Raw genomic sequence first — 24,342 nt, 5'->3', positions numbered from 1 at the left:
ACCACTGGAAAAACGATAGCCTTGACTAGATGGACCTTGGTTGGCAAAGTAATGTCTCTGCTTTTTAATATACTATGTGGTTGGTCAAAACTTTCCTTCCAAGGAGTAAGCGTCTTTTAATTTCATGGCTGCAATCAGCATCCGCAGTGATTCTGGAGTCCAAAAAAATAAAGTCTGAAACTGTTTCCATAGGTGCGTGGATTTATCTGGGCTTTCTATTTTGTTCCATTGATCTAAGTTTCTGTCTTTATGCCAGTACCATACTGTCTTGATGACTGTTGCTTTACAGTATAGCCTGAAGTCAGGCAGGTTGATTCCTCCAGTTCCATTCTTCTTTCTCAAGATTGCTTTGGCTATTTGAGGTTTTTTGTAATTCCATACAAATTGTGAAATCATTTGTTCTAGTTCTCTGAATAATACCGTTGGTACCTTGATAGGCATTGCACTGAATCTATAAATTGCTTTGGGTAGTATACTCATTATCACTATATTGATTCTTCTGATCCATGAGCATGGTATATTTCTCCATCTATTTGTGTTCTCTTTGATTTCTTTCATCAGTGTTCTATAGTTTTCTATATATAGGTCTTTTGTTTCTTTAGGTAGATTTATACTTAAGTATTTTAATCTTTTCATTTTGGTGGTGAATGGAATTGTTTCCTTAATTTTTCTTTCTGTTTTCTCATTGTTAGTGTATAGGAATGCAAGGGATTTCTCTGTATTAATTTTATATCCTACCACATTATGTATTCATTGATTCGGTACAGTTCAGTTGCTCAGTCGTGTCCAACTCTTTGCAACCCCATGAAACGCAGCACGCCAGGCCTCCTTGTCCATCACCAACTCCCAGAGTCCACCCAAACCCATGTCCATTGTGTCGGTGATGCCATCCAACCACCTCATCCTCTGTCGTCCCCTTCTCCTCCTGCCCTCAATCTTTCCCAGCATCAGAGTCTTTTCTAATGAGTCAGCTCTCCGCATCAGGTGGCCAAAGTATTGGAGTTTCAGCTTTAGCATCAGTTCCTCCAATGAACATCCAAGACTGATCTCCTTTAAGATGGACTGGTTGGATCTCCTTGCAGTTCAAGGGACTCTCAAGATTCTTCCCCAACACCACAGTTCAAAAGCATCAATTCTTCGGCACTCAGCTTTCTTTATAGTCCAACTCTCACATCCACACATGACTACTGGAAAAAAACATAGCCTTGACTAGATGGGCCTTTGTTAGCTCTATAAATTTTCTGGTGGAGTCTTTAGGGTTTTCTATGTAGAGAATCATGTGATCTGCAAACAGTGAGAGTTTTACTTCATCTTTTTCAATCTGTATTCCTTTTACTTCTCTTTATGCTCTGATTGCTCTGGCCAAAACTTCCAAAACTATGTTGAATAGTAGTGGTGAGAGTGGGCACCCTTGTCTTGTTCCTGACGTTAGGGAAAATGCTTTCAAATTTTCACCATTGAGGATAATGTTTGCTATGGCTCTGTCATATATGGCTTTTATTATGTTGAGGTATGTACCTTCTATGCCTGCTTTCTGGAGAGTTGTTATCATAAATGGATGTTGAATTTTGTCAAAGTCTTTCTCTGAATCTATTGAGATAATCATATGGTTTTTATCTGTCAATTTGTTAATGTGGTGTATCACATTGATTTATTTGTGGATCTTGAAGAATCCTTGCATCCCTGGGATAAAGCCCACTTGGTCATGAGGTATGATCTTTTTAATGTGTTGTGGAATTCTGTTTGCTAGAATTTTGTTAAGGATTTTTGCATCTATGTTCATCAGTGATATTGGCCTGTAGTTCTCTTTTTTTATGGCATCTTTGTCAGGTTTTGGTATTAGGGTGATGTTGGCCTCATAGGATGAGTTTTGAAGTTTACCTTCCTCTGAAATTTTCTGGAAGAGTTTGAGTAGGATAGGTGTTAGCTCTTCTCTAAATTTTTGGTAGAATTCAGTTATGAAGCCGTCTGGACCTGGGCTTTTGTTTGCTGGAAGATTTCTGATTATGGTTTCCATCTCTGTGCTTGTGATGGGTCTGTTAAGATTTTCTCATTCTTCCTGGTTCAGTTTTGGAAGGTTATACTTTTCTAAGAATTTGTCCATTTCTTCCAAGTTGTCCATTTTACTGGCATATCATTGATGATAGTGGTCTCTTATGATCTTTTGTATTTCTGTGTTGTCTGTTGTGATTTCTCCATTTTCATTTCTAATTTTGTTGATTTGATTCTTCTCCCTGTGTTTCTTGATGAATCTGGCTAATGGTATGTCTATTTTATTTATCTTCTCATAGAACTAGCTGTTAGCTTTGTTGATTTCTGCTTTGGTCTCCTTTGTTTCTTTTACATTCATTTATGCCCTCATTTTTGTGATTTCTTTCCTTTTACTAACACTGGGGTTCTTCATTTCTTCCTTTTCTAGTTGAATTAGGTGTAGAGTTAGGTTATTCATTTGATTTCTCTCCTGTTTCTTGAGGTATGCTTGTATTGCTATGAATTTTCCACTTAGCACTGCTTTACAGAATCCCACAGCTTTTGGGTTGTTGTGTTTTCATTTTCATTCATTTCTACGCATATTTTGATTTCATTTTTTATTTCTTCTGTGATTTGTTGGTTATACAAAAGTGTGTTGTTTTGCCTCCATATGTTTGTGTTCTTCATAGTTTTTTTTTCCCCTATAGTTGATGTCTATTCTTACAGCATTGTGGTTGGAAAAGATGCTTGAGATTATTTCAATTTTTTTTTAATTTACCTAGGCTAGATTTATGGCCCAGGATGTGATCTATCCTGGAGAAGCTTCCTTATGCCTTTGAGAAAACGTTGAAATTCATTGTTTTTGGGTGAAACGTCCTATAGATATCAATTAAGTATAACTGGTCCATTGTATCATTTAAAGTTTGTGTTTCCTTGCTAATTTTCTGTTTAGTTGTTCTATCCATAGGTGTGAGTGTGGTATTAAAGTCCCCCACTATTATTGTGTTACTGTTAATTTCCCCTTTCATATTTGTTAGCATTTGCCTTAAATATTGCAGTGCTCCTATGTTGGGTGCATATATATTTATAATTGCTATATCTTCTTCTTGGATTGATCCTTTGATCATTATGTAGTGTCCTTCTTTGTCTCTTTTCACGGCTTTATTTCAAAGTCTATTTTTTCTGATGTGAGTATTGCTACTCTTGTTTTCTTCTGGTGAGCATTTGTGTGAAATATCTTTTTCCAGCCCTTCACAGTCTGTATGTGTCCCTAGGTTTAAAGTGGGTCTCTTGTAGACAGTATATATAGGGGTATTGTTTTTGTATCCATTCAGCCAGTCCTTGTCTTTTGTTTAAGACATTCAACCCATTTACACTTAAGGTAATTATTGATAAGTATGATCCCATTGACATTTTCTTTGTTGTTTTGGGTTCGAGTTTATAAACCTTTTTTGTATTTCCTGTCTAGAGAATATCCTTTAGCATTTGTTGGAGATCTGGTTTGGTGGTGCTGAATTCTCTTTGATTTTGCTTGTCTGTAAAGCTTTTGATTCATCTTTCATATTTGAATGAGATCCTTGCTGGGTACAGTAATCTGGGTTGTAGGTTTTTCTCTTTCATCATTTTAAGTATGCCCTACCATTCCCTTCTGGCTTGAAGAGTTTTTATTGAAAAATCAGCTGTTATCCTTATGGGGATCCCCTTGTGTGTAATTTGTTGTTTTTCCGTTGCTGCTTTTAATATTTGTTCTTTGTGTTTGATCTTCATTAATTTAATTAATATGTGTCTTGGGGTGTTTCAACTTGGGTTTATCCTTTTTGCTGCTCTCTGGGTTTCTTGGACTTGGGTGGCTATTTCCTTCCCCATTTTAGGGAATTTTTCAACTATTATCTCCTCAAGTATTCTCTCATGTTCTTTCTTTTTATCTTCTTCTTCTGGGACTCCTGTGATTCGAATGTTGGGGCATTTAACATTGTCCCAGAGATCTCTGAGATTGTCCTAATTTCTTTTAATTCTTGTTTTCTTTTTCCTCTCTGCTTCATTTATTTTCACCATTCTATCTTCCACTGCACTTATCCTATCTGCTGCCTCATTTATTCTACTGTTGGTTCCCTCCAGAGTGCTTTTGATCTCATTTATTGCATTATTCATTGTTGATTGACTCTTTTTTATTCCTTCTAGGTCCTTGTAAACTTTTCTTGCATCCTTTCCATCCTTGTCTGCAGACTATTTATCTGTAACTCCATTTTGTTTTCAAATTTTTGAGCATTTTTACTATCATTATTCTGAATTCTTTTTCAGGTAGACTCCCTGTCTCCTTCTCTTCTGTTTGGTTTGGTGGGTTTTTATCATGTTCCTTTACCTGCTGAATATTTCTCTGCCTTTTCATCTTATTTAAGTTGCTGTATTTAGGGTGGCCTTTCTGTATGCTGGAAGTTTGTGGTTCCTCATTATTGTGGCGTTTCCTCCTTGTGGGTCTGGTTGGACGAGTGGCTTATCAAGGTTTCCTGGTTAGGGAATCTTGCATCAATGTTCTGTTGGGTGTAGCTGGATCTCTTCTCTCTGGAGTACAATGAAGTGTCCAGTAGTGAGTTTTGTGGTGTGTATGGGTTTGGTGTGACTTTTGGCCGCCTGTATTTTTGTGCTCAGGGTTATGTTCCTGCTTTGTTGGAGAATTATCTCGGTATGTCTTCCTCTTAAACTTGTTGGCTCTTGGGTGGAGCTTGGTTTTAGTGTAGGTATGTAGGCTTCTGGATGGGCTTTTGAGATTTGATGGTCCATGGAGTCAGGAGTTTTCCGGTGTTCTCAATTTTTGGATTTAAGCCTCCTGCTTCTGGCTTTCAGTCTTATTCTTACAGTAACCTCAAGACTTCTCCATCCATACAGCACCAATGATAAAACATCTACATTATTGGTGAAAAGATTCTCCACAGTAAGGGACACCCAGAGAGGTTCACAGTTACATGAAGAGGAGAAGAGGGAGGAGGGTAATAGAGGTGACCAGGAGGAAAAGAGGGAGAATCAAAAGTGGAAAGAGCAGTCTAGCTAGTAATCAATTCCCTATTTGCTCTCCACAGTCTGGAACACTCAGAGACGTTCAGAGTTCCATAGAGAAGAGGAGGGAGGAAGGAGATCGACATGACCAGGAGGAGAGGAACGGGAGTCCAAAGGAGTGAGACCAGTCTAGCCTGTGATCAGTTCCCTAAGTGTTCTCCATAGCCCAGAACACCCAAAGAGATTCACAGAGTTAAGTGGAAAAGAGAAGGGGGAGGGAGGAGATAGACGTGATCTGGGGGAGAGAAAGGAGAGTCAAAAGGGGAGAGAGCATCAAGCCAGTAATCACACTCCTAAGTAAAAATGGGTACTGAATATTGGATTCTTAATGGTACAAAATTGATAACAAATACAACAATCTAGAGTAGAGGTTAGACTCTCAATAATACAATATTAAAAAAACAAAACAAAATTGCAGAAGTTATATAAAAATATTCAATTTGCTTTAAAATAGGGTCTTTTTTCAAGGTAATAGTAGGTTTAAAAAAAATTAAAGGGGTAATAATGAACTGAAATTTTTTTTAATTTTAAAATTGATAATAGTAAAATATATCTAGGAATTTCCTTGGAACTCTTGAGGGCAGTGTGTGGTCAGTTCAGTTTCAGATAGTTCCTTATTCCACCTTGTACTTCTTTTCAAGGTCTATAGGTCCCTTCCAATGTAGCCAGTGATAACTATAGGGTTTTAATCTGTTGCACCTGTCATTTCCAAAGCGGTTCCCTCTTCTTTGTTTATTTTGACTTCCTCTGTTTGCAAGTCTCATCAGTATCTAACTTTTGCCCTGATACAAGGGGGCGAAGGTGGTCATTTATTTAGGCTCATTTGTTCAATTGTGCTGTGGGGAGCAAGGAACACTGCAAACAAATATCACTGGCATGTGTGGGCAGTGCTCGCAGTGTCTGAACAACAGTGGGTTTGCCCCTGCTCACGGCATGTGTGCTTTCTCAGTCTACACTGCTCAGGCTCCAGGTTGCTCTGCCATGGGACTGTCTAAGGTGGGCCCTGGGTTGAGTGCACTACCCAGATCTACGCTGCTCAGGTTCAGGTTCTCGGGTACTCCACAAAGGCAGAGACTCGGTTGGGCCTGCGTTTTGTGCCCTTCCCAGATCCAAGCAGCTCTGGCGACCAGTTGCTTGGCAAGCGCACTCTCCCCAGGTACAGCATCTTATCACCTCCCTGGTCCCAGCCGCTCAGTTTCCTGGGTGTGCAGCAGGAGCACCTTGTCAGGTGTGCCATGTGTCTCCTCTGGAGAGCTGATCTCTGGCTGCAGCCCTCCTGGCAGTTGTCAATCATGCAGGATGCCAGGAAGACTTTGTTAGCAACTGGAAGCCTGCTCACAGTTTGGTAGGGGATGCCGTCTCTGGGGCCGAGTTTGCCCCTTTCCTACTAGCTGGCGCCTGCCTAACCTCCCTGCCTCCAATGGGGATGGTCTGGTCCACAGCCGGCTAACTCTCCTCTGGTACTCACTCAGTCCTTTGTTCTGTGAGCAGGCCCGGCAGTGCCTTAGGTTAGAGCTTTTCATGGGAAATTTCTCTCTCTCTTTTTCCTGTTTTTTTTTTTTTTTCCTCTCTGGCTATCCCAAGGTTTGGGTTGCTATCTCACATTAGCTCCCTCAGATTGCTCTCAGGGCATTCAGGCACGGTCTTTACCTTAAGCAATGCAGCCTGTTCCTCCCTGTTTAGCCCCTGCTTGCTGGTGGCAGATGCGAGCATCTGGTCTACTTCTCCACTGGAAGTTGTCAGGCACATAATCTGTGGGTTTTATTTATTTATTCCTCTCAGTTATGTTGCCCTCTGAGATTCCAAAACTCCCCACAAATCTGCCGGTGTTTGGAAACTTCTCTTTTAAGACTCCCTCTGCAGGATGGGTATCTGTTCCTAACTCTTTTGTCTCTCTTTTTATCTTTTATATTTTGTCCTACCTCCTTTTGAAGACAATGGGCTGCCTTTCTAACTGCCTGGTGTCCTCTGCCAGCATTCAGAAGTTGTTTTGTGGTATTTTTTCAGCGTTCAAATGATCTTTTGATGAATTTGTGGGGGAGAAAGTGACACCCCTTTGCAATTTTTTGAAAGAGTTTTAGAAGGATAGGCATGATATCTTCTCTAAATGTTTAATAGAATACTCCTTTGAAGCCATCTGGCTTTTGTGTTTTGGAAGATTTTTTTTATCACAGCTTCAATTTCAGTGCTTAGAACTCAGTTGTTTGTAGTTTCTATTTCTTCCTGATTCAGTCTTGGAATCTTGAACTTTTCTAAGACCCTGTCCATTTCTTCCAGGTTGTCTATTTTATTGTCATATAGTTGTTCATAATAGTCTCTTATGATCCTTTGTATTTCTGTATTCTCTCTTGTAACCTCTATTTTTTCATTTCTAAATTTCTTGATTTGGTTCTCTTTTTTTTTTTTTCTTGTTGAGTCTGGCTAAGTGTTTGTCTATTTTGTTTATCTTCTTAAAGAACCAGCTTTTAGTTTTATTAGTCTTTACTATTTCTTCTTTCATTTCTTTTTCATGTATTTCTACTCCCATGTTTATTTCTGTCCTTCTACTAATATTGTTTTTTTTTCTTCTTTTTCCAGTTGCTTTAGGTTAAAAGTTAGGTTCTCTATTCGATGTTTTTCTTGTTTCTTGAGGTAGGCTTGTATTGCTATAAACTTCACTCTTAGAACTGCTTTTGCTGCATCCCATAGGTTTTGAGTCGTCATGTTTTCATTGTCATTTGTTTCTAGACTTTTTTTTTATTTCCCTTTTGATCTCTTCAGTAATATGTTGGTTATTTAGAAACGTGTTGTTTAATCTCCATGTGTTTGTGTTTCTTACAGTTTTTTTTTCTTGTAATTAATATCTAGTCTCATAGCATAGTGGTCAGAGAAGATGCTTGATATGATTTCAATTTTCTTAAATTTACTGAGGTTTGATTTGTGACTCAATATGTGGTATATCCTGGAGAATGTTCCTTGTGCACTAGAAAAGGTGTATTCTTCTGCATTTGGCTGCAATGTCCTTAAGATGTCAATGAGATCCATCTCATCTAATGTATCATTTAAGACTTGTGTTTCCTTATTAATTTTTTGCTTTGATGATCTGTCCATTGGTGTGAGTGGGGTGTTAAAGTCCCCTACTATGATTGTGTTGCTGTCAGTTTTTCATTTTATGTCTGTTAGTGCTTGTCCTATGTATTGAGGTGATCCTATGCTGGGTGCATAGATATTACAATTGTTATGTCTTCCTCTTGTATTGATCCCTTGATCATTATGTAGTATCCTTCCTTATCTCTTGTACTCTTCTTTATTTTAAGGTCATTTTGTCTGATATGAGGATTTCTACTCCAGCTTTCCTTTGCTTCCCATTTTCATGGAATATATTTTTCCATCCCCTCACTTTCAGTCTATGTGTGTCTTGAGGTCTGAAGTGGGTTTCTTGCAGACAGCATATATATGTGTCTTGTTTTTGTATCCAGTCAGCCAGACTGTGTCTTTTGTTTGGAGCATTTAGTCCATTTACATTTAAAGTAATTATTGATATATATGTTCTTATTGAAAATTTCTAATTGTTTGGGGTTGATTTTGCAGATCTTTTCTCTTCTGTTGTATTTCATGACTATAGAAGTCCATTTAACATTCATTGGACGCTGGTTTGGTGGTACTGATTTCTCTTAACTTTTGCTTGTCTGAAAAGCTTTTCATTTCTCCATCAATTTTGAATGAGACCCTTGCTGGGCAAAGTAATATTGGTTTTAGATTTTTCCCTTTAAGTACTTAAATATATCCTCTCATTCCCTTCTGGCCTGCAGAGTTTCTGCTGAAAGATCAGCTTTTAAGGGTAAGGAGTTTCCCTTGTGTGTTACTTGTTGATTCTCCCTTGCAGCTTTTAATATTATTTCTTTGTGTTTAGTCTTTGTTAGTTTGATTAGTGTGTGTCTTGGCATGTTTCTCCTTGGGACTATCCTATATGGGACTTTTTGTGCCTCTTGGATTTGATTGGTTATTTCCTTTTCCATGTTGGGGAAATTTTCAGCTATAATCTCTTCAAAAATTTTGTCATACCCTTTCTTTCTCTCTTGTTCTTCTGGGACCCCTAAAATTCAAATTTTGGTGCATTTGATGTCATCCCAGAGGTCTCTGAGACTGTCCTCAGCTCTTTTCATTCTTTCTCCTTTTTTCTGCTCTTCGGAAGTTATTTCCACCATTTTATCTTCCAGCTCACTGATTCATTCTTCTACTTCAGATATTCTGCTATTGAGTCCTTCTAGAGTAATTTTAACTTCAGTAATTGTGTTTTTTGTCTCTGCATGCTTATTTTTTAATACTTCTAGGTCTTTGTTTGGAGAAGGAAATGGCAACCCACCCCAGTGTTCTTGCCTGGAGAATCCCAGGGATGGGGGAGCCTGGTGGGCTGCCATCTACAGGATCACACAGAGTCAGACACAACTGAAGCAACTTAGCAGCAGCAGCAGGTCTTTGTTAATTGATTCTTGCATTTTCTCCATTTTGTTTTCAAGGTTTTTGATCATCTTTACTATCATTTTTCTGAATTCTTTTTCATGTAATTTTCCTTTTCCCTCTTCATTTATTTGGACTTCTGTGTTTCTAGTTTGCTCCTTCATTTGTGTAGTATTTCTCTGCCTTTTCATTTTTTCAAGTATTGTGTGTGAGCTCTCCTTTTCCCAGGCTTCAACGAAAGTTGAATCGTTTCCTTGAAGAAGGTTGAATTCTTTCTTCCTGTTTGTTTCTGACCTCCAAAGTTAGTCCAGTGGTTTGTGTAAGCTTTGTATATGGTGAGATTTCTGCCGAGTTTTTGTTTGTTTTTTTTCCTATGATGGGCAAGGCTGAGTGAGGTGGTACTTTTGTCTGCTGATGATTGGGTTTGTATTTTTGGTTTGTTGTTTAGATGAAGCGTCCTGCACAGGGTGCTATGGGTAGTTGGGTGCTGCCGGGTCTTGTATTCAAGTGGTTTCCTTTGTGTGAATTCTCAGTATTTGGTACTCCCTAGGGTTAGTTCTCTGGTAGTTTAGATTCTTGGAGTCAGTGTTCCCCCTCCAAAGGCTCAAGGCTTGATCTCTGATCAGGAACAAATAGTCCACAAGTGGTTTTTATGACATTAAGGGAGAGTATAACAAATGTCCAGAAATGAGAAACCAAAGATGAACCCCAGACCGATCGCAGTTACAAAATCAGGCAAATAATAATTAAAATAATGGAATATACACATATACATATATACCCATGAGCAAAGTAAAAACAGTCCAACAAAAATATAGTAGTTTGATCTGGTGAACAAAGGAAATCAAAAATTATATTTACCAAGTAAGAACAAAACTAACTTAAGCACAAACTGGAAAGCAAAACTAAAGCAAGGTTCCAACTGGGGAATAAAGCAATGAAAGAAAAACTAACAAATATGTTGAGAGGAAAAGAAAGAATAGATCTGCAAAGTTAAATAGAGGTAGACAAATAATATTTATATGCATTAAAGATTAACTGCAAGGGGAAAAGAACAGTAGGAAAGTAAAACAAAGGAATAAATGTAGAAAAAATATAATAGGTTTTTAAAAATTAAAATTATAAAAAAAAAGAAAAGAAGAAAAAATGGAAGAAGAAAGAAAAAAAGGGGGAAAAAAAGAAAACTCCACAGAACTGCAAAAGCCCAATATAGAGGCAGAGGTTTATAACAACAATAGAAGTGTGACTTAATATACACATATACATATACACACATAAGCAAAATCAAAACAGTCCAACAAAAATTAAGCACAATAGATTGACCCGACAAACAAATGAAACCAAAAATTATATCTACCAGAACAAAATTAATTAAAGCACAAAATGGAAAACAAAACTAAAGCAAGGTGCCAATTGGGGAGTGAAGCAAGGAAAATAAAACTAACAAATATGTTTTGAGGAAAGGAGAGAAAGAAAAGAAAGAATAGATATGAAAATTAAATAGAGGTAGATAAAGAAGATTTATACACATTAAATGTTAACTGCAAGGGGAAAAGAACATTAGGAAAAACAAACAAAGGAATAAATGTAGAAAAATAATATTAGGTTTAAAAAATTATAATTAAAATAAGAGAGAAAAAAAAAAGCAGAAAACTCCACAGAACTGCAAAAGCCCAACAGAGAGGCAGAGGTTTATAACAACTATAAACAATGTGACTAGGAAAAAGAAAAAAAAATCTCAAAGGCTTAATTGAATTTCTTAGTGCCAATAAAATTGACAACTACAACAGACGTGTGAAAAAAGGGAATAAAAGAAATAAAAAACACAAAAGAATTTACAGAACAACTCAAAAAATAAGAATAATAAATGTTTTTCTTGTGTCTCTGCTGTCAGAGTCCTTTCCTGCGCTGGAAATCACAGTCCACCTTACCTCCCTGGGATGCCCTCCAACACTGTACTGCTTTCTGGAACTGCTGTGGAGGCTGCTCATATTCTAATCTGGTCCTACTCCTGTGTGTTCTTGCCTCCAATGTCCATAGCTGTCAGAGCTAGTACGTTTTCTTTTGTGGGAGCTCTCAATGGCCTTTTATAGATTCCATAGACACAGAGTCTGCTTAGTTGATCGTGTGGATTTAATCTGCAGCTTGTATAGCTGGTGGGAATGCTTTGGGTCTTCTTCCTTAGCCACACTGCCCCTGGGTTTCAGTTGTGGTTTTATTTCCACCTCTGCAAGTGGTTCGTCCACTGGGGTTTAGCTCCTGAGGTTGCCCTGGAGGGCTTGGGTTTGCCCCTGTGAGGGCCAGGTGTGGAAGTGGTGCATCTGCTTGGGTTGCAGGTGTTCTGGCAGCACCACGTACTCTGAGGGGTTGGTGTCTAGGGCAGCAGGAAATATAGTGCTGTAGAAGGCTACGGCAACCTGTATTGGCCAATATGCTCCAGTATTCTTTCCTGGAGAACCCCCTCTCTGACAGAGAAGCCTGGCAGGCCACAGTCTACTGGGTCTCAAAGAGCTGGACAGGACCGAAGTGACGCTGCCTATATAGACACAAGACTTTTTTTTTTTTTTTTTTTTTTGCCTGTGGCAGCTCTGCCCCAGTGAAAGTTGAGCTTGCAGGTGGTGCAGCTCTTTGACTTGCAGGGACACTGGCAGCACCGAGTGTTCAGGGCCACACAAATTGCCTCCATAGCAGGAGTTATGGCCCTATCAGGGTCTTTTTTAGAGCCTCTTGTAGCTGGTGATCAGAAGGCTTCTTTGGCCAGTCTTCCTCCGTATCTCTGCCCATTCAGGCACTTAAAGGGATCCCTTGACTGGGGTCCTTCTCTGTTTATTGGCAAGTCGGACACATAGAGAGGCTCCCCCCGACTGGGGTCCTACTCTATAGATAGGCGCATGAGGCACCACCCCTGGGTGGGGTCCTACTCTGTAGTTCAGTGTGCTGCCTATGTTGGCATGTGGAGAGAGAGAAGCTATGGTGATGAGTCCACCCCCTATGTGTGACTCGCAGTATTGCCTTGCTTCCATGACTACCTGGCTTTCCTCCACAGGCATTTCCCACCACGATCTCCTCCCTCACATCCCTTTGATCCGACTCTCTGCAGTCAGCAGCAGCCCTCACACTGGGATTGCTTCACAATCCCTTAAGTCCAGCTTCCAGCTGCTGCCCCTTCTAGGAGACCCATGTTCCTGCTCAGCTTATGTATGGCTGTGGCAAGGACTGTCTGATTCTCATTCCATTTAGGCTTCCACAGATCAGCTGTTTCACTCTCAGCCTTAAATATTTCTCTTATGACTCAGACAATTGCCCCACTGTGGGGATCAGAACCCTGCTTCAGTTCCCCCACCTGCCGAGTGTAGGTCCAGTCCTACTAATACTCTTGTTTTTCCCCATTGTTCCTTCCTCTTGCAGAGTTTTGCGTGGTTCTGTATATTCTTTTCCACCAGTCAGGTCCTCCTTTCTGATCTCAGCTGGTGTTCTGCATGCACTTCTGTGTCTGAGGTATATTATTGATGTATCCGTGGAGAGAGATGTACTCCACATCCACCTACTCCTCTGCCATCTTTTTCTATATATATGTTTTGTTCTTTATATATGTGCGTCTGTTTCAATGCATAAATTCACAAGTTTTATATTTTAGACTTTACAAGTGATAATATAGAGTATTTGTTTTTGTCTTTCATTTCACTAAAGATAATACTGTCTAGGTCCATCCACATTATTCCAAATGGCAGAATTTCATTCTTTTGTATGATTGAGTAATATCCCATTTTATACATATACCACATCTTTATTTATTCATCTCTTGATGGACATTTAATTTGCTTCCATATTTTGGTTTTTGTAAATATTGCTGCTGTGAACATTGGGCTGCATGTATCTTTTCACCAATTAGTCCTTTTTTCAGATATATATACCAAGGAATTACTCGATGATATGGTAATTTTATTTTTACATTTAAAAGAAATCTCATTACTGTTTTCCATAATGCTATGAAAATTTAAATTCCAAACAACAGTGTACCACTGTTCCCTTTTCTTTATATTCTTATTAACATTTGTTATTTGTGGAGTATTTGATGGCAGCCATCTGGACATTTGTGAAGTGATATCTCATTGTGGATTTAAGAAGGACTTTGTATAATGTCAAATTTACCACAAAGACATAGCAAATTTAAGCTCATATGCCTCAAACATCAGCGATCCTAAATATGTGAAGCAAACATTGACAGAATTAGAGGGAGAGAAGGCAGGTCGGATAAATAATAAAATTCTATTTTCAATATTGAATAGAACAACCAGAGAGGAAATCAGTAAAATGAAAGAAAGAAAAATAACAAACATGAAGAATACTATAAAACAATGGACCTGAGCTGATTTATAGAGAAAATTATATCCAACAATGGCAAAATTCATATTTATCTCAAATTCACACAGAACAATCTCCAGGATAGATCACATGTTAGTCCAAACAAATAAGTCTTGTAAATTTAAGAGTATCAAAATCATATAAAGTGTGTTTCCAACAACAATGGAATAAAACTAGAAATTAATGGTGGAGGGAAAATTGAAAATCTAGAAATTAAAAATACAGATACAATGCTAATTAAACAATCAATGGTCAAAGAAGAAATCATAATGAACAAAGATAGATTAGAAAGTATCCTGAGACTACTGATTATAATAAAATATCAAAACCTATGAGATGTGAAGAGAAATTTTTAACTGTAAATACTTACATTATAAAAATAATGACTCCCTCAAAAAAAAAAAAATCCCTGACTGCACACATTAAGAAAAAGAGAAAAGAAAAAATAAACAAACCCTCAGTTAAAAGCAGGAAGGAAATAATAAAGATTAGAGCAGAAATAAACAAAATAAAGAATTCTTTAAAAGAAAAGAGAAAATCAATGAGATCAACCATTGGATCATTGAAAACATCAATGACCTTGACAAAGCTTTAATAGATTCAGATAAAAGAAAGAAGACACCAAAAAAATATAAATAAAAGAAGAGATATAACAAAATATCTTAAAGAAATAAAGGTATTATAATAAAATACTATTAACAGTCGGATCTTCTAGATAAAATAGACAAATTTTTAGAAGCTCACAGCCTTTCAAGCTGAATCACGAAGAAACAGATCATCTGAAAATACCTAAATCTACTAAGGGAATTAAATCAGTAATCAAAAACCTCCCAGAAAGAAAAGTCCAGGACCGGATGTCTTCACTGGTGAATTCTAACAAACATGTAAGGAAAAATTAACGTCAATCCTCCTCGAAATCTTCCAAAACATTTAAAATGGAACATGTCCAAATGTGTTACCCTAGTAACAATTAGAAGTGGACATGGAACAACAGAGTTGTTCCAAATAGGAAAAGGAGTACGTCAAGGCTGTATATTGTCACCCTGCTTATTTAACTTATATACAGAGTACATCATGAGGAACACTGGGCTGGAAGAAGCACAAGCTGGTATCAAGATTCTTGGGAGAAATATCAATAACCTCAGATATGCAGATGACACCACCCTTATGGGAGAAAGTGAAGAGAAACTAAAAAGCCTCTTGATGAAAGTGAACAAGGAGAGTGAAAAAGTTGGCTTAAAGCTCAACATTCAGAAAATTAAGATCATGGCATCTGGTCCCATCAATTGATGGGAAATAGATGGGGAAACAGTGGAAACAGTGTCAGACTTTATTTTTGGGGGCTCCAAAATCACTGCGGATGCTGATTGCAGCCATGAAATTAAAAGACGCTTACTTCTTGGAAGAAAAGTTATGACCTACCTAGATAGCATATTAAAAAGCAGAGACATTACTTTGCCAACCAAGGTCTGTCTAGTCAAGGCTATGGTTTTTCCAGTGGTCATGTATGGATGTGAAAGTTGGACTGTGAAGAAAGCTGATCACCGAAGAATTGATGCTTTTGAACTGTGGTGCTGGGGAAAACTCTTGAGAGTCCCTTGGACTGCAAGGAGGTCCAACCAGTCCATTCTAAAGGAGATCAGGAAGGACTGATGCTACAGCTGAAACTGCAATACTTTGGCCACCTCATGCGACGAGTTGACTCACTGGAAAAGACTCTGATGCTGGGAGGGATTGGGGGCAGGAGGAGAAGGATATGACAGAGAATGAGATGGCTGGATGGCATCACCGACTCGATGGACATGAGTTTGAGTGAACTCCGGGAGTTGGTGTTGGACAGGGAGGCCTGGCGTGCTGTGATTCATGGGGTCGCCAAGTTGGACACGACTGAGCGACTGAACTGAACTGAGTACCAAAGTGAAACAAAAACACGACAAGTTATCTATGGAACAATATCCCTGATGAATGTCCATATAATACTACCAAACAGAATTCAAAAGCAGGGTATGAGACCATGTAAGATTTATTCATGGAAAGCAAGGATAGTTCAATATATAAACACCAATCAATATAATATGGTTCATTAAAAAATGAAAGGAAAAAAGAAAACCAAAATCATCCCAATTCATGCAGAAAAAGAATTGGAATTTGACAAAATCCATCGCACATTTTGTAACAATTTTTTTTTAAAAAACTAACAATAAAACAAAAACTTAATATAGTAAAGGTCATATAGTAAAATCTCACATCTATTATACTAAATATTGAAAGGCTGAAAAATTTACCTCTGTGATTAGGTACAAAACAAAGATGCTTGCTTTTGCCACTTTTATTCAACATAGTGTACAAAATTCTAAATAGAGCAGTCATGCAATAAAAAGAAAAAAGAAAAACAAATGGGAAAGAAAGAAGTAAAAATTTCTGTTCGTAGATAACATAATTTTGTATGTAAAATATTCTGAATATAAAACAACTATTGAAACTAGTAAATTAATATAACAAAGTAGCAGGGCACTAAATCAACAGGCAAAAATCAGGTTTGCTTCTATACAATTAAATAAACAGTCTAAAAAGAAAATTTAGAAATCACTTCCTCTTCCAATAACATATTTGGGAACAATCTTAAAAGGAAGTAATAGGCTTGTACAATAAAAATTGCAATACATTGCTGAAATAAAGACTACCTAAATAAATTAAAGACATTTTCTGTTCTTATAGTGGGATATTATATATATATATATAAATAATATATATATGGTATATATATATATATATATACACACCACCCAAGGAAATATATTGCTTTGATGCAATCCTTATCAAAATTCCAGTGGTCATGTTTACACAAATGAAAAGTACCATTATAATATCCATATGGAACCTTAAGGAATAGAAAATAGGCAAAATATTCTTGCAAAAAAAAAAAAAAGTCGAAACTTTTATACTTAATGATTTCAAGATCTATTGGCAAACTTCTGTCATCAAAGCAATGTGGTACTGGCATAAACATAGATATATAGAACATACAATGAAATACCCAGAGGGGAAAATCTTTATATATTTAGGCAAAATATTTTGACAATGGCATCAAGATAATACAGTGGGTAAAAACAGTCTTGTCAGTAAATACTGTTGTAAAAGCAAGATATCCACATACAAAAGAATAGAGATAGATTCTTAACTTACACCTCGCAAAAAATTAACTCAAAAGTGATCAAAACCTAAATGCAATGGCTAGAGCTATAAAAACCTTAGTCAAAAACAAGGAAAAAATTCAACAGACAATTTCAAAATGTTTTCTTTAATATAATACCCTACACCCAGGCAACAAAAGAGAAAATAAATAATGTGGGCAAGCTGGAGCCAAGATGTTGGAGTAGAAGGACATGAGCTAATCTATTCTTATGAAAACACAAAATCACAACTAACTGTTGATCAACCACTGACAAAAAATTAAAAAAAAAAAACCTGGAGCCTATCAAAAAAGATACCCTACATACAAAGACAAAGAAGAAAGCACAAGGAGATGGTGAAAGTGAAAGTCACTCAGGCGTGTCTGATTCTTTGCGACCCCATGGACTATACAGTCTGTGAAATTCTCCAGTCCAGAATAATGGAGTGGGTAGCCATTCCCTTCTCCAGGGGATCTTCCGAACCCAGGGATCGAACCCAGCTATCCCACATAGCACGCAGATTCTTTACAGCTGAGCCACCAGGGAAGCCCAAGGAGATGGTAGAAGGGGTGAAATCACAGTAACATAAAATCCCATATCCACTGGGTGAGTAACTCACAAACTGGAAAATAATTATTCCAGAGAAGTTCTCCCACAGTGGTGAAGGTTGTGAGCTCAGTGCTAGGCTCCCCAAGCTGGGGATCTGGAAACAGGTGGAGGATCACCCAGAGAATCTGGCTTTGAAGGCCAGTGGGATTTGATCACAGAAATATCACAGGACTAGGGGAAACAGAAACTCCACTCTTGGAGGGTTGCACACAAGATCGCATGTGCCCTAGGACTCAGGGGAAAAAGCAGATAGAACCTGGGCCAGACCTACCTGCTAGTATCGGAGGGTCTCCTTCAGAGGCCAGAGTCAGATGTGACTCACTGTGAAGACAAAGACCGTGGCTATGGTAGTTGTGGGGAATACTTATTGGCATGAGCTCTCCCAAAGGCTGTCATTTTCTCACCAAGACATGGCCCCACCCAACAGCCTGTAGGCTACAGTGCTGGGATGCCTCAGTTCAACCAGTGAACAGGTGAGGTAGCACAACCCCATCCATTAGCAGACAGACTGCTTAAAGTCTTCTTGAGCACACAGCTTCCCAGTGAAAGCAACTGTTCACACAGCTCTGCCTCCAGAGGAACAAAACTCAGCTTCATCCACCAGGGTGCAGACAGCAGAAGCAAGAAGAACTAAAAGCCTGCAGTCTTCTGAAAGCAAACTGAAATCACAGAAAGTCAGACAAAATGAGCTGGCAGAGGAATATGTCCCATACGAAAGATTAAGATAAAACCCCAGAAGTATAACTAAGTGAAGCAGAGGTAGGCAATCTGAATGAAAATAATTCAGAGTAATGAAAGTAAAGATGATTTAATAACTCAGAAAAAGAATGGAGGCACAGATTGAGAAGATACAAGATATAATTAACAAAGACCTAGCAAATTAAAGGGGAAAAAAAGATGAACAATACAATAATTAAAATGAAAAATGCACTGGAAAAACTCAAAAAGAGAATAACTGAGGCAGAAAAATTAATGAACTGAAAGACAGAATGGTGGGAATCACAGATACAGGACTGAATAAAGAAAAAAGAATGAAGTGAGAACAGTCTCAGAGACTGCCAGGACAACTATAAATGCAACAACATCACATTATAGAGCTCCCAGAAGGAGCAGAGAGAGAGAAAGGGAAGGAGATTATATTTGAAGAGATAATACCTGAAAACTTCCCTAACGTGAGAAAGGAAATAGTCACCCAATTTGAGGAAGTACAGAATACCATACAAGGAGGAACATGGCAAGACATATATTAAATAAATTATCAAAAATTAAATACAAAGAAAAAATATTAAAAGCAAAAGGGAAAATCAAGAAATAACTTACAAGGGAACTCTCATAGGGTTATCATCTTATTTCTCAGCAGAAACTCTGCAGGCCAGAAATGATAGCCATGATATTTTTAAAGTGAGGAAAGACAAGAACCTACACCCAAGGATAATCTACCCAGCAAGGCTCTCATTAAGATTGGACAGAGAAATCAAAAGCTTTACAGACAAGCAAATCTAAGAAAATTCCTCACCACCAGAACAGCTTTGCAACAAACACCTAATGAAAATTTCTAGGTGGAAAATAAAATTACAAATGAAAAAGCTCTTCAGTAATGGCAAACATACAGTAAGTGTAGAAAATCATTCACACACAAATATGATATGAAAACCATAAAGAATGAAAAGAGGAGAATAAAAATGAAGAATATTGAAATGGATTTGAAATTAAGAGACCAGTAACTTGAAAAAAAACGTATTTGTATATAGATTGCTATATCAAAGCTTCATGGTAACCACAAACCAAAAATCTACAATGTATACGCACAAAAAAAGTAAAAGCAATCCAAGCACAACATTAAATTTAGTCATCAAATCACAAGAGAAGGTAACAAAAGAGAAAGGGATAGAAAGAACCTATGAAAATGAATCCAAAACAACAAAATAGCATTAAGAACATACATGTTGATAATTACTTTAAACATTAATGGATTAAATACTCCACTGAAGACATAGACTGTCTGAATGTATACAAAAATAAGACTCATATATATACTGTCTAAAAGAGAGCCACTTCAGGGTAGCAGAGGAGACACCGCCGCAGTTGCTGCCACCTCCGGGGTTTCTGGCTCTTTTCTCATCGCCTTAAATTCGGGTGTCTTTTATGAATAATCAAAAGCAGCAAAAGCCAACGCTATCAGGCCAGCGTTTTAAAACCAGAAAAAGAGATGAAAAAGAGAGGTTTGACCCTACTCAGTTTCAAGACTGCATTATTCAAGGCTTAACTGAAACTGGTACTGATTTGGAAGCAGTAGCAAAGTTTCTTGATGCTTCTGGAGCAAAACTTGATTACCGTCGATATGCAGAAACACTCTTTGACATTCTGGTGGCTGGCGGAATGCTGGCCCCAGGTGGTACACTGGCAGATGACATGATGCGTACAGATGTCTGTGTGTTTGCAGCACAAGAAGACCTAGAGACCATGCAAGCATTTGCTCAGGTTTTTAACAAGTTAATCAGGCGCTACAAATACCTGGAGAAAGGTTTTGAAGATGAAGTTAAAAAGCTGCTGCTGTTCTTAAAGGGTTTTTCAGAGTCGGAAAGGAACAAGCTGGCTATGTTGACTGGTGTTCTTCTGGCTAATGGAACACTTAATGCATCCATTCTTAATAGCCTTTACAATGAGAATTTGGTTAAAGAAGGGGTTTCAGCAGCTTTTGCTGTAAAGCTGTTTAAATCATGGATAAATGAAAAAGATATCAATGCAGTAGCTGCAAGTCTTCGGAAAGTGAGCATGGATAACAGACTGATGGAACTTTTTCCTGCCAATAAACAAAGCGTTGAACACTTCACAAAATATTTTACTGAGGCAGGCTTGAAAGAGCTTTCAGAATATGTTCGGAATCAGCAAACCATAGGAGCTCGTAAGGAACTCCAGAAAGAACTTCAAGAACAGATGTCCCGTGGTGATCCATTTAAGGACATAATTTTGTATGTCAAGGAAGAAATGAAAAAAAACAACATCCCAGAACCCGTTGTCATTGGAATAGTATGGTCCAGCGTAATGAGCACCGTGGAATGGAACAAAAAAGAGGAGCTTGTAGCAGAGCAAGCCATCAAGCACCTGAAGCAATACAGCCCTCTACTTGCTGCCTTTACAACTCAAGGTCAGTCTGAGCTGACTCTGTTACTGAAGATTCAGGAGTACTGCTATGACAACATTCATTTCATGAAAGCCTTCCAGAAAATAGTGGTGCTTTTTTATAAAGCTGAAGTTCTGAGTGAAGAACCCATTCTAAAGTGGTATAAAGATGCACACGTTGCCAAGGGGAAGAGTGTCTTCCTTGAGCAAATGAAAAAGTTTGTAGAGTGGCTCAAAAATGCTGAGGAAGAATCTGAGTCTGAAGCTGAAGAAGGTGACTGAATTTTGAAACTACACCCTCAGTAAAAAGCAAACAGGAGTTGTAGATAAAATGTCATGTCTCATGTGTCCTGGTTCTTACATCTTCCTACCTCCCTATATCAAGCATGATATAAGGGCTTTCATGGCAAATTTTATTTTAACTGTTTCTATGGTTACTGGAAATGTTGGATTTAGTTTCTAAAACCATGTTTTAAGTAGCTACAGGAGCTATAGATTTGAATCTGATGTTGCATTAGTCTTTTCAGTTATCTTCTACCTCCTGTATTTTCTACTGTAATAATGTAATTTAAGGCCTTCCACAATGAACAGTTCACTTTATTCCCTGGGTTTTCTATATAAACAGTTTTCAAGATATGATTTGGTTAAAAATAATTTGTTATAAAAATTCTGTTTGCAAATTAAACTGTAAAAGTATCCAATGTCTCAGAAGGCAATGATTTGTGTGATAACTTGATATGCCCAAAGCCCTGCTCATCAATGAAAACTCTCATATACAGTAATTGAATTCATTAACATGAATCTTGAGTATTTGGACCATTGCTTCCATGTTAACATTTTCTTGGCATTTTTAGCCCCAGATGTACTTGAGCTCAATTGTCTGCTCTCTGATTTTCATTCCCTAAAATGAAGCCGTGGAGAACAAACTTGAAAGTGGGGTATTTGGGAAATTGTATGTGGCAAAGGTAGTGGGAAGAAAAAAACTGAGCTTTTTCCCATTGAGAAACTTCTGCATTCAGTTTGATTCTTTCCACACAAAACAAATGAATATTCTTTTCGCAAAGCCATTTTCAAATATACCTTGGAAAAAGCCTTGTCATTTAAGTATTTTACACTTATCCTGCACTTAGATTCGTGAGAGCGGACTGAAAATAGTGCAAGTAAAGCAAATGACTGTACTAAACCCAGAAAATTGTTGAAAGAAAAATGATCAGCATGTTCTAATTGGGACTCCAAATATAACTCAATATTGCTTAGCGTATTTGTTGTAAAGGGTGAAGTGTGGTGATAATGATGTATTCCTACTTGGTCATAGTGGACCAGCTTCATTCTCTTCTCAATTATCTGGCTATTAACTTAACCTAGTTGCCAGTTTTTTAAATTGCCATGAGCCAAATATCTCTTCTATACAGTTGATCCATTTATTTTAATGGCTGCCTTTTTAATTTCCATCTTTTCTTGCTGCTACCTGTCTTTATATGTAGTCATTAGAAAACAAAGTGTGGCCACGCTTTTTGCTGGAAAGATTTCACGTTGAAAGTGAACACTGAAAGTTTTTTGACTGGTGAAAGAAACAAGTTTGGAATAATGCCACAAGAGACTTGAGTGGGAATTGCCTTTTTCAAAGGTGCCATTCTTATGAACCAAGAATTTGTGTTTAGAAGTTTATCTTGAGGGAATACATGTAATATAGTTTGAAATAAAGGTGTAACCTTATGAAGAAGAGCATTATAATTGATACCATTGTGAAGGGGGTGAAATTGTTACATGAATGACTTTTGATAAAGCTTTCATGCACAGGCAAAATGTATTCACTAGGTTTCTACATAGTGATCTGCTTTTACTTTGTAATTTGTAGTCCTCAAGACTTTTTTTCCATCCTTACACTTAGGTTTAAAAAAAAAAAATAAAAGAGAGCCACTTCAGATATATGGACACACACAGATGGAAAGTGAGTGGATGGAAAGTATTCCATGCAAATGGAAATACAAAGAAAGCTGGAATAACAATACTCATATCAGTGGAAATAAACTTTGAAACAAAGACTGTTGCATGAGACAAAGGACACTATATAGTGATCCAGGCATCATTCCAAGAAGAAGGTATAAAAATTGTAAATATATATGCAGCCTATATAGGAGTGCCTCAACATATAAGGGAAATACTAAAAGTCATAAAGGGAGAAATTGACAGTAATACAATAACAGTGAAGAAATTTGATACTCTAATTTCATCAATGGACACATCATCCAGACAGAATATTAATAATGAAACACAGGCCTTAAATGGCACATTGGACGATGTGGATTTAACTGATATGTATGGATTATTCCATCCAACAGCAGAATAATACACATTCTTTTCAAGGGCACATGGAACATTCTAAAGGACCGATCAGATGCTGGGCCACAAAAAGAGCCTTGATAAATTTAATAAAGCTGAAATATTATCAAGTATCTTTTATGACAACAAAGTTATGATATTAAAAATCAACTGCGTGAATAAAACTAAAAAACACAAGCATGTGGAGTCTAAATAATATGCTACTGAACAACCAATGGATAAAAGGAGAAATCAAAGAGGGAACCCAAAATACCTAGAGACAAATGAAAATGAAAGCACAAGAATTCAAAATCATGAGACATACCAAAAACATTTCTTAAGAGGAAGGTTCGTAGCAATACAATCTTATCTCAGGAATGAAACATTTTTTAAAAAATCACAAATAAGCAGTCTAACCTTACACCCAAAACAGCTACAGAAAAGGGGGGGGAAAAGCAAAACCCAAAGTCAGCAGAAGGAAAGAAATTATAAAGATAAGAGCAAAAATAAATGCCATAGAGACCAAGAAAAATCAATGAAACTAAAAGCTGATTATCAAAGGATAAGCAAATTGATAAATCTTTAGGGAGACTCATCAAGAAGAAAACTGATAAACTTTTAGTGAGACTCATCAATTAATAAAATCAGGAAAGAAAAAAAATGTTACAACAGATACCACAGAAATAAAATGGATCATAAGAGACTACAACAAGCAACTATATGCAATAAAATGGATGACTAAGTAATAAATGGACTAAGGTAAAATATCCCAAGACAAACGAGGATGAAATAGAAATATAAATAGACCAATCACAATTATTAAAATTGAAACTGATTTTCAAACACCAAACAAACAAAGGTCCAGAACCATTTGGCTTCAAAAGAGAATTCTATCAAACATTTAGAGAAGAGTTAATAGCTATCCATCTGAAACTATTTCTAAAAATTGTAGAGGAAGAAGTACTCATAAACTCATTCCATTGGGTCTCTATCACCCTGATACCAAGATCCAAAATAGATGCCTCTGAAAAAGGAAACTATAGACCAGTATCACTGATGACATAGACACAACAATCCACAACAAAATGCAAGCAATCTGAATCCAACAATATATTAAAAAGATACACACCATGATCAAGTGGGATTTATCCCAAGGATACGGGTATTTTTCAAAAACCACAAATCAATCAGTGTAGTGCTGACACACTACATCAGCAAATTGAAGGAAAAAAATATATAGTCATCTTAATATATGAAGGAAAAATTTTTGACAAAATTCAACGCC

General features: G+C 37.3%; 2 protein-coding genes across 3 annotated transcripts in view; both read left to right on the top strand.

Annotated features, from left to right (window-relative positions):
* The window catches only part of LOC129564278 (zinc finger X-linked protein ZXDB-like), a 105,177-nt gene that overhangs the window by 42,028 nt on the left and 38,807 nt on the right, over positions 1 to 24,342 (top strand). The window lies entirely within an intron of this gene.
* On the top strand, positions 19,655 to 21,431 carry LOC129564280 (eIF5-mimic protein 2). 2 transcript variants are annotated; one of them, XM_088834186.1, is made up of 2 exons: positions 19,775 to 20,004; positions 20,094 to 21,431. In XM_088834186.1, the coding sequence occupies exons 1-2, from the start codon at positions 19,921 to 19,923 to the stop codon at positions 21,015 to 21,017; spliced, it is 1,008 nt and encodes a 335-aa protein (XP_088690312.1). In that variant the 5' UTR covers positions 19,775 to 19,920; the 3' UTR covers positions 21,018 to 21,431. The 2 variants fall into 2 exon arrangements, with proteins under 2 accessions (XP_055294072.2, XP_088690312.1); XM_055438097.2 differs by having other exon boundaries at positions 19,655 to 21,431.

Source organism: Moschus berezovskii, chromosome X, assembly GCF_049115385.1.
Source record: "Moschus berezovskii isolate FMDL1 chromosome X, NW_MosBer_1.0, whole genome shotgun sequence".
In the NCBI taxonomy this organism is placed as follows: domain Eukaryota; kingdom Metazoa; phylum Chordata; class Mammalia; order Artiodactyla; family Moschidae; genus Moschus; species Moschus berezovskii.
This window is presented reverse-complemented; position numbering and strand designations above follow the sequence as displayed.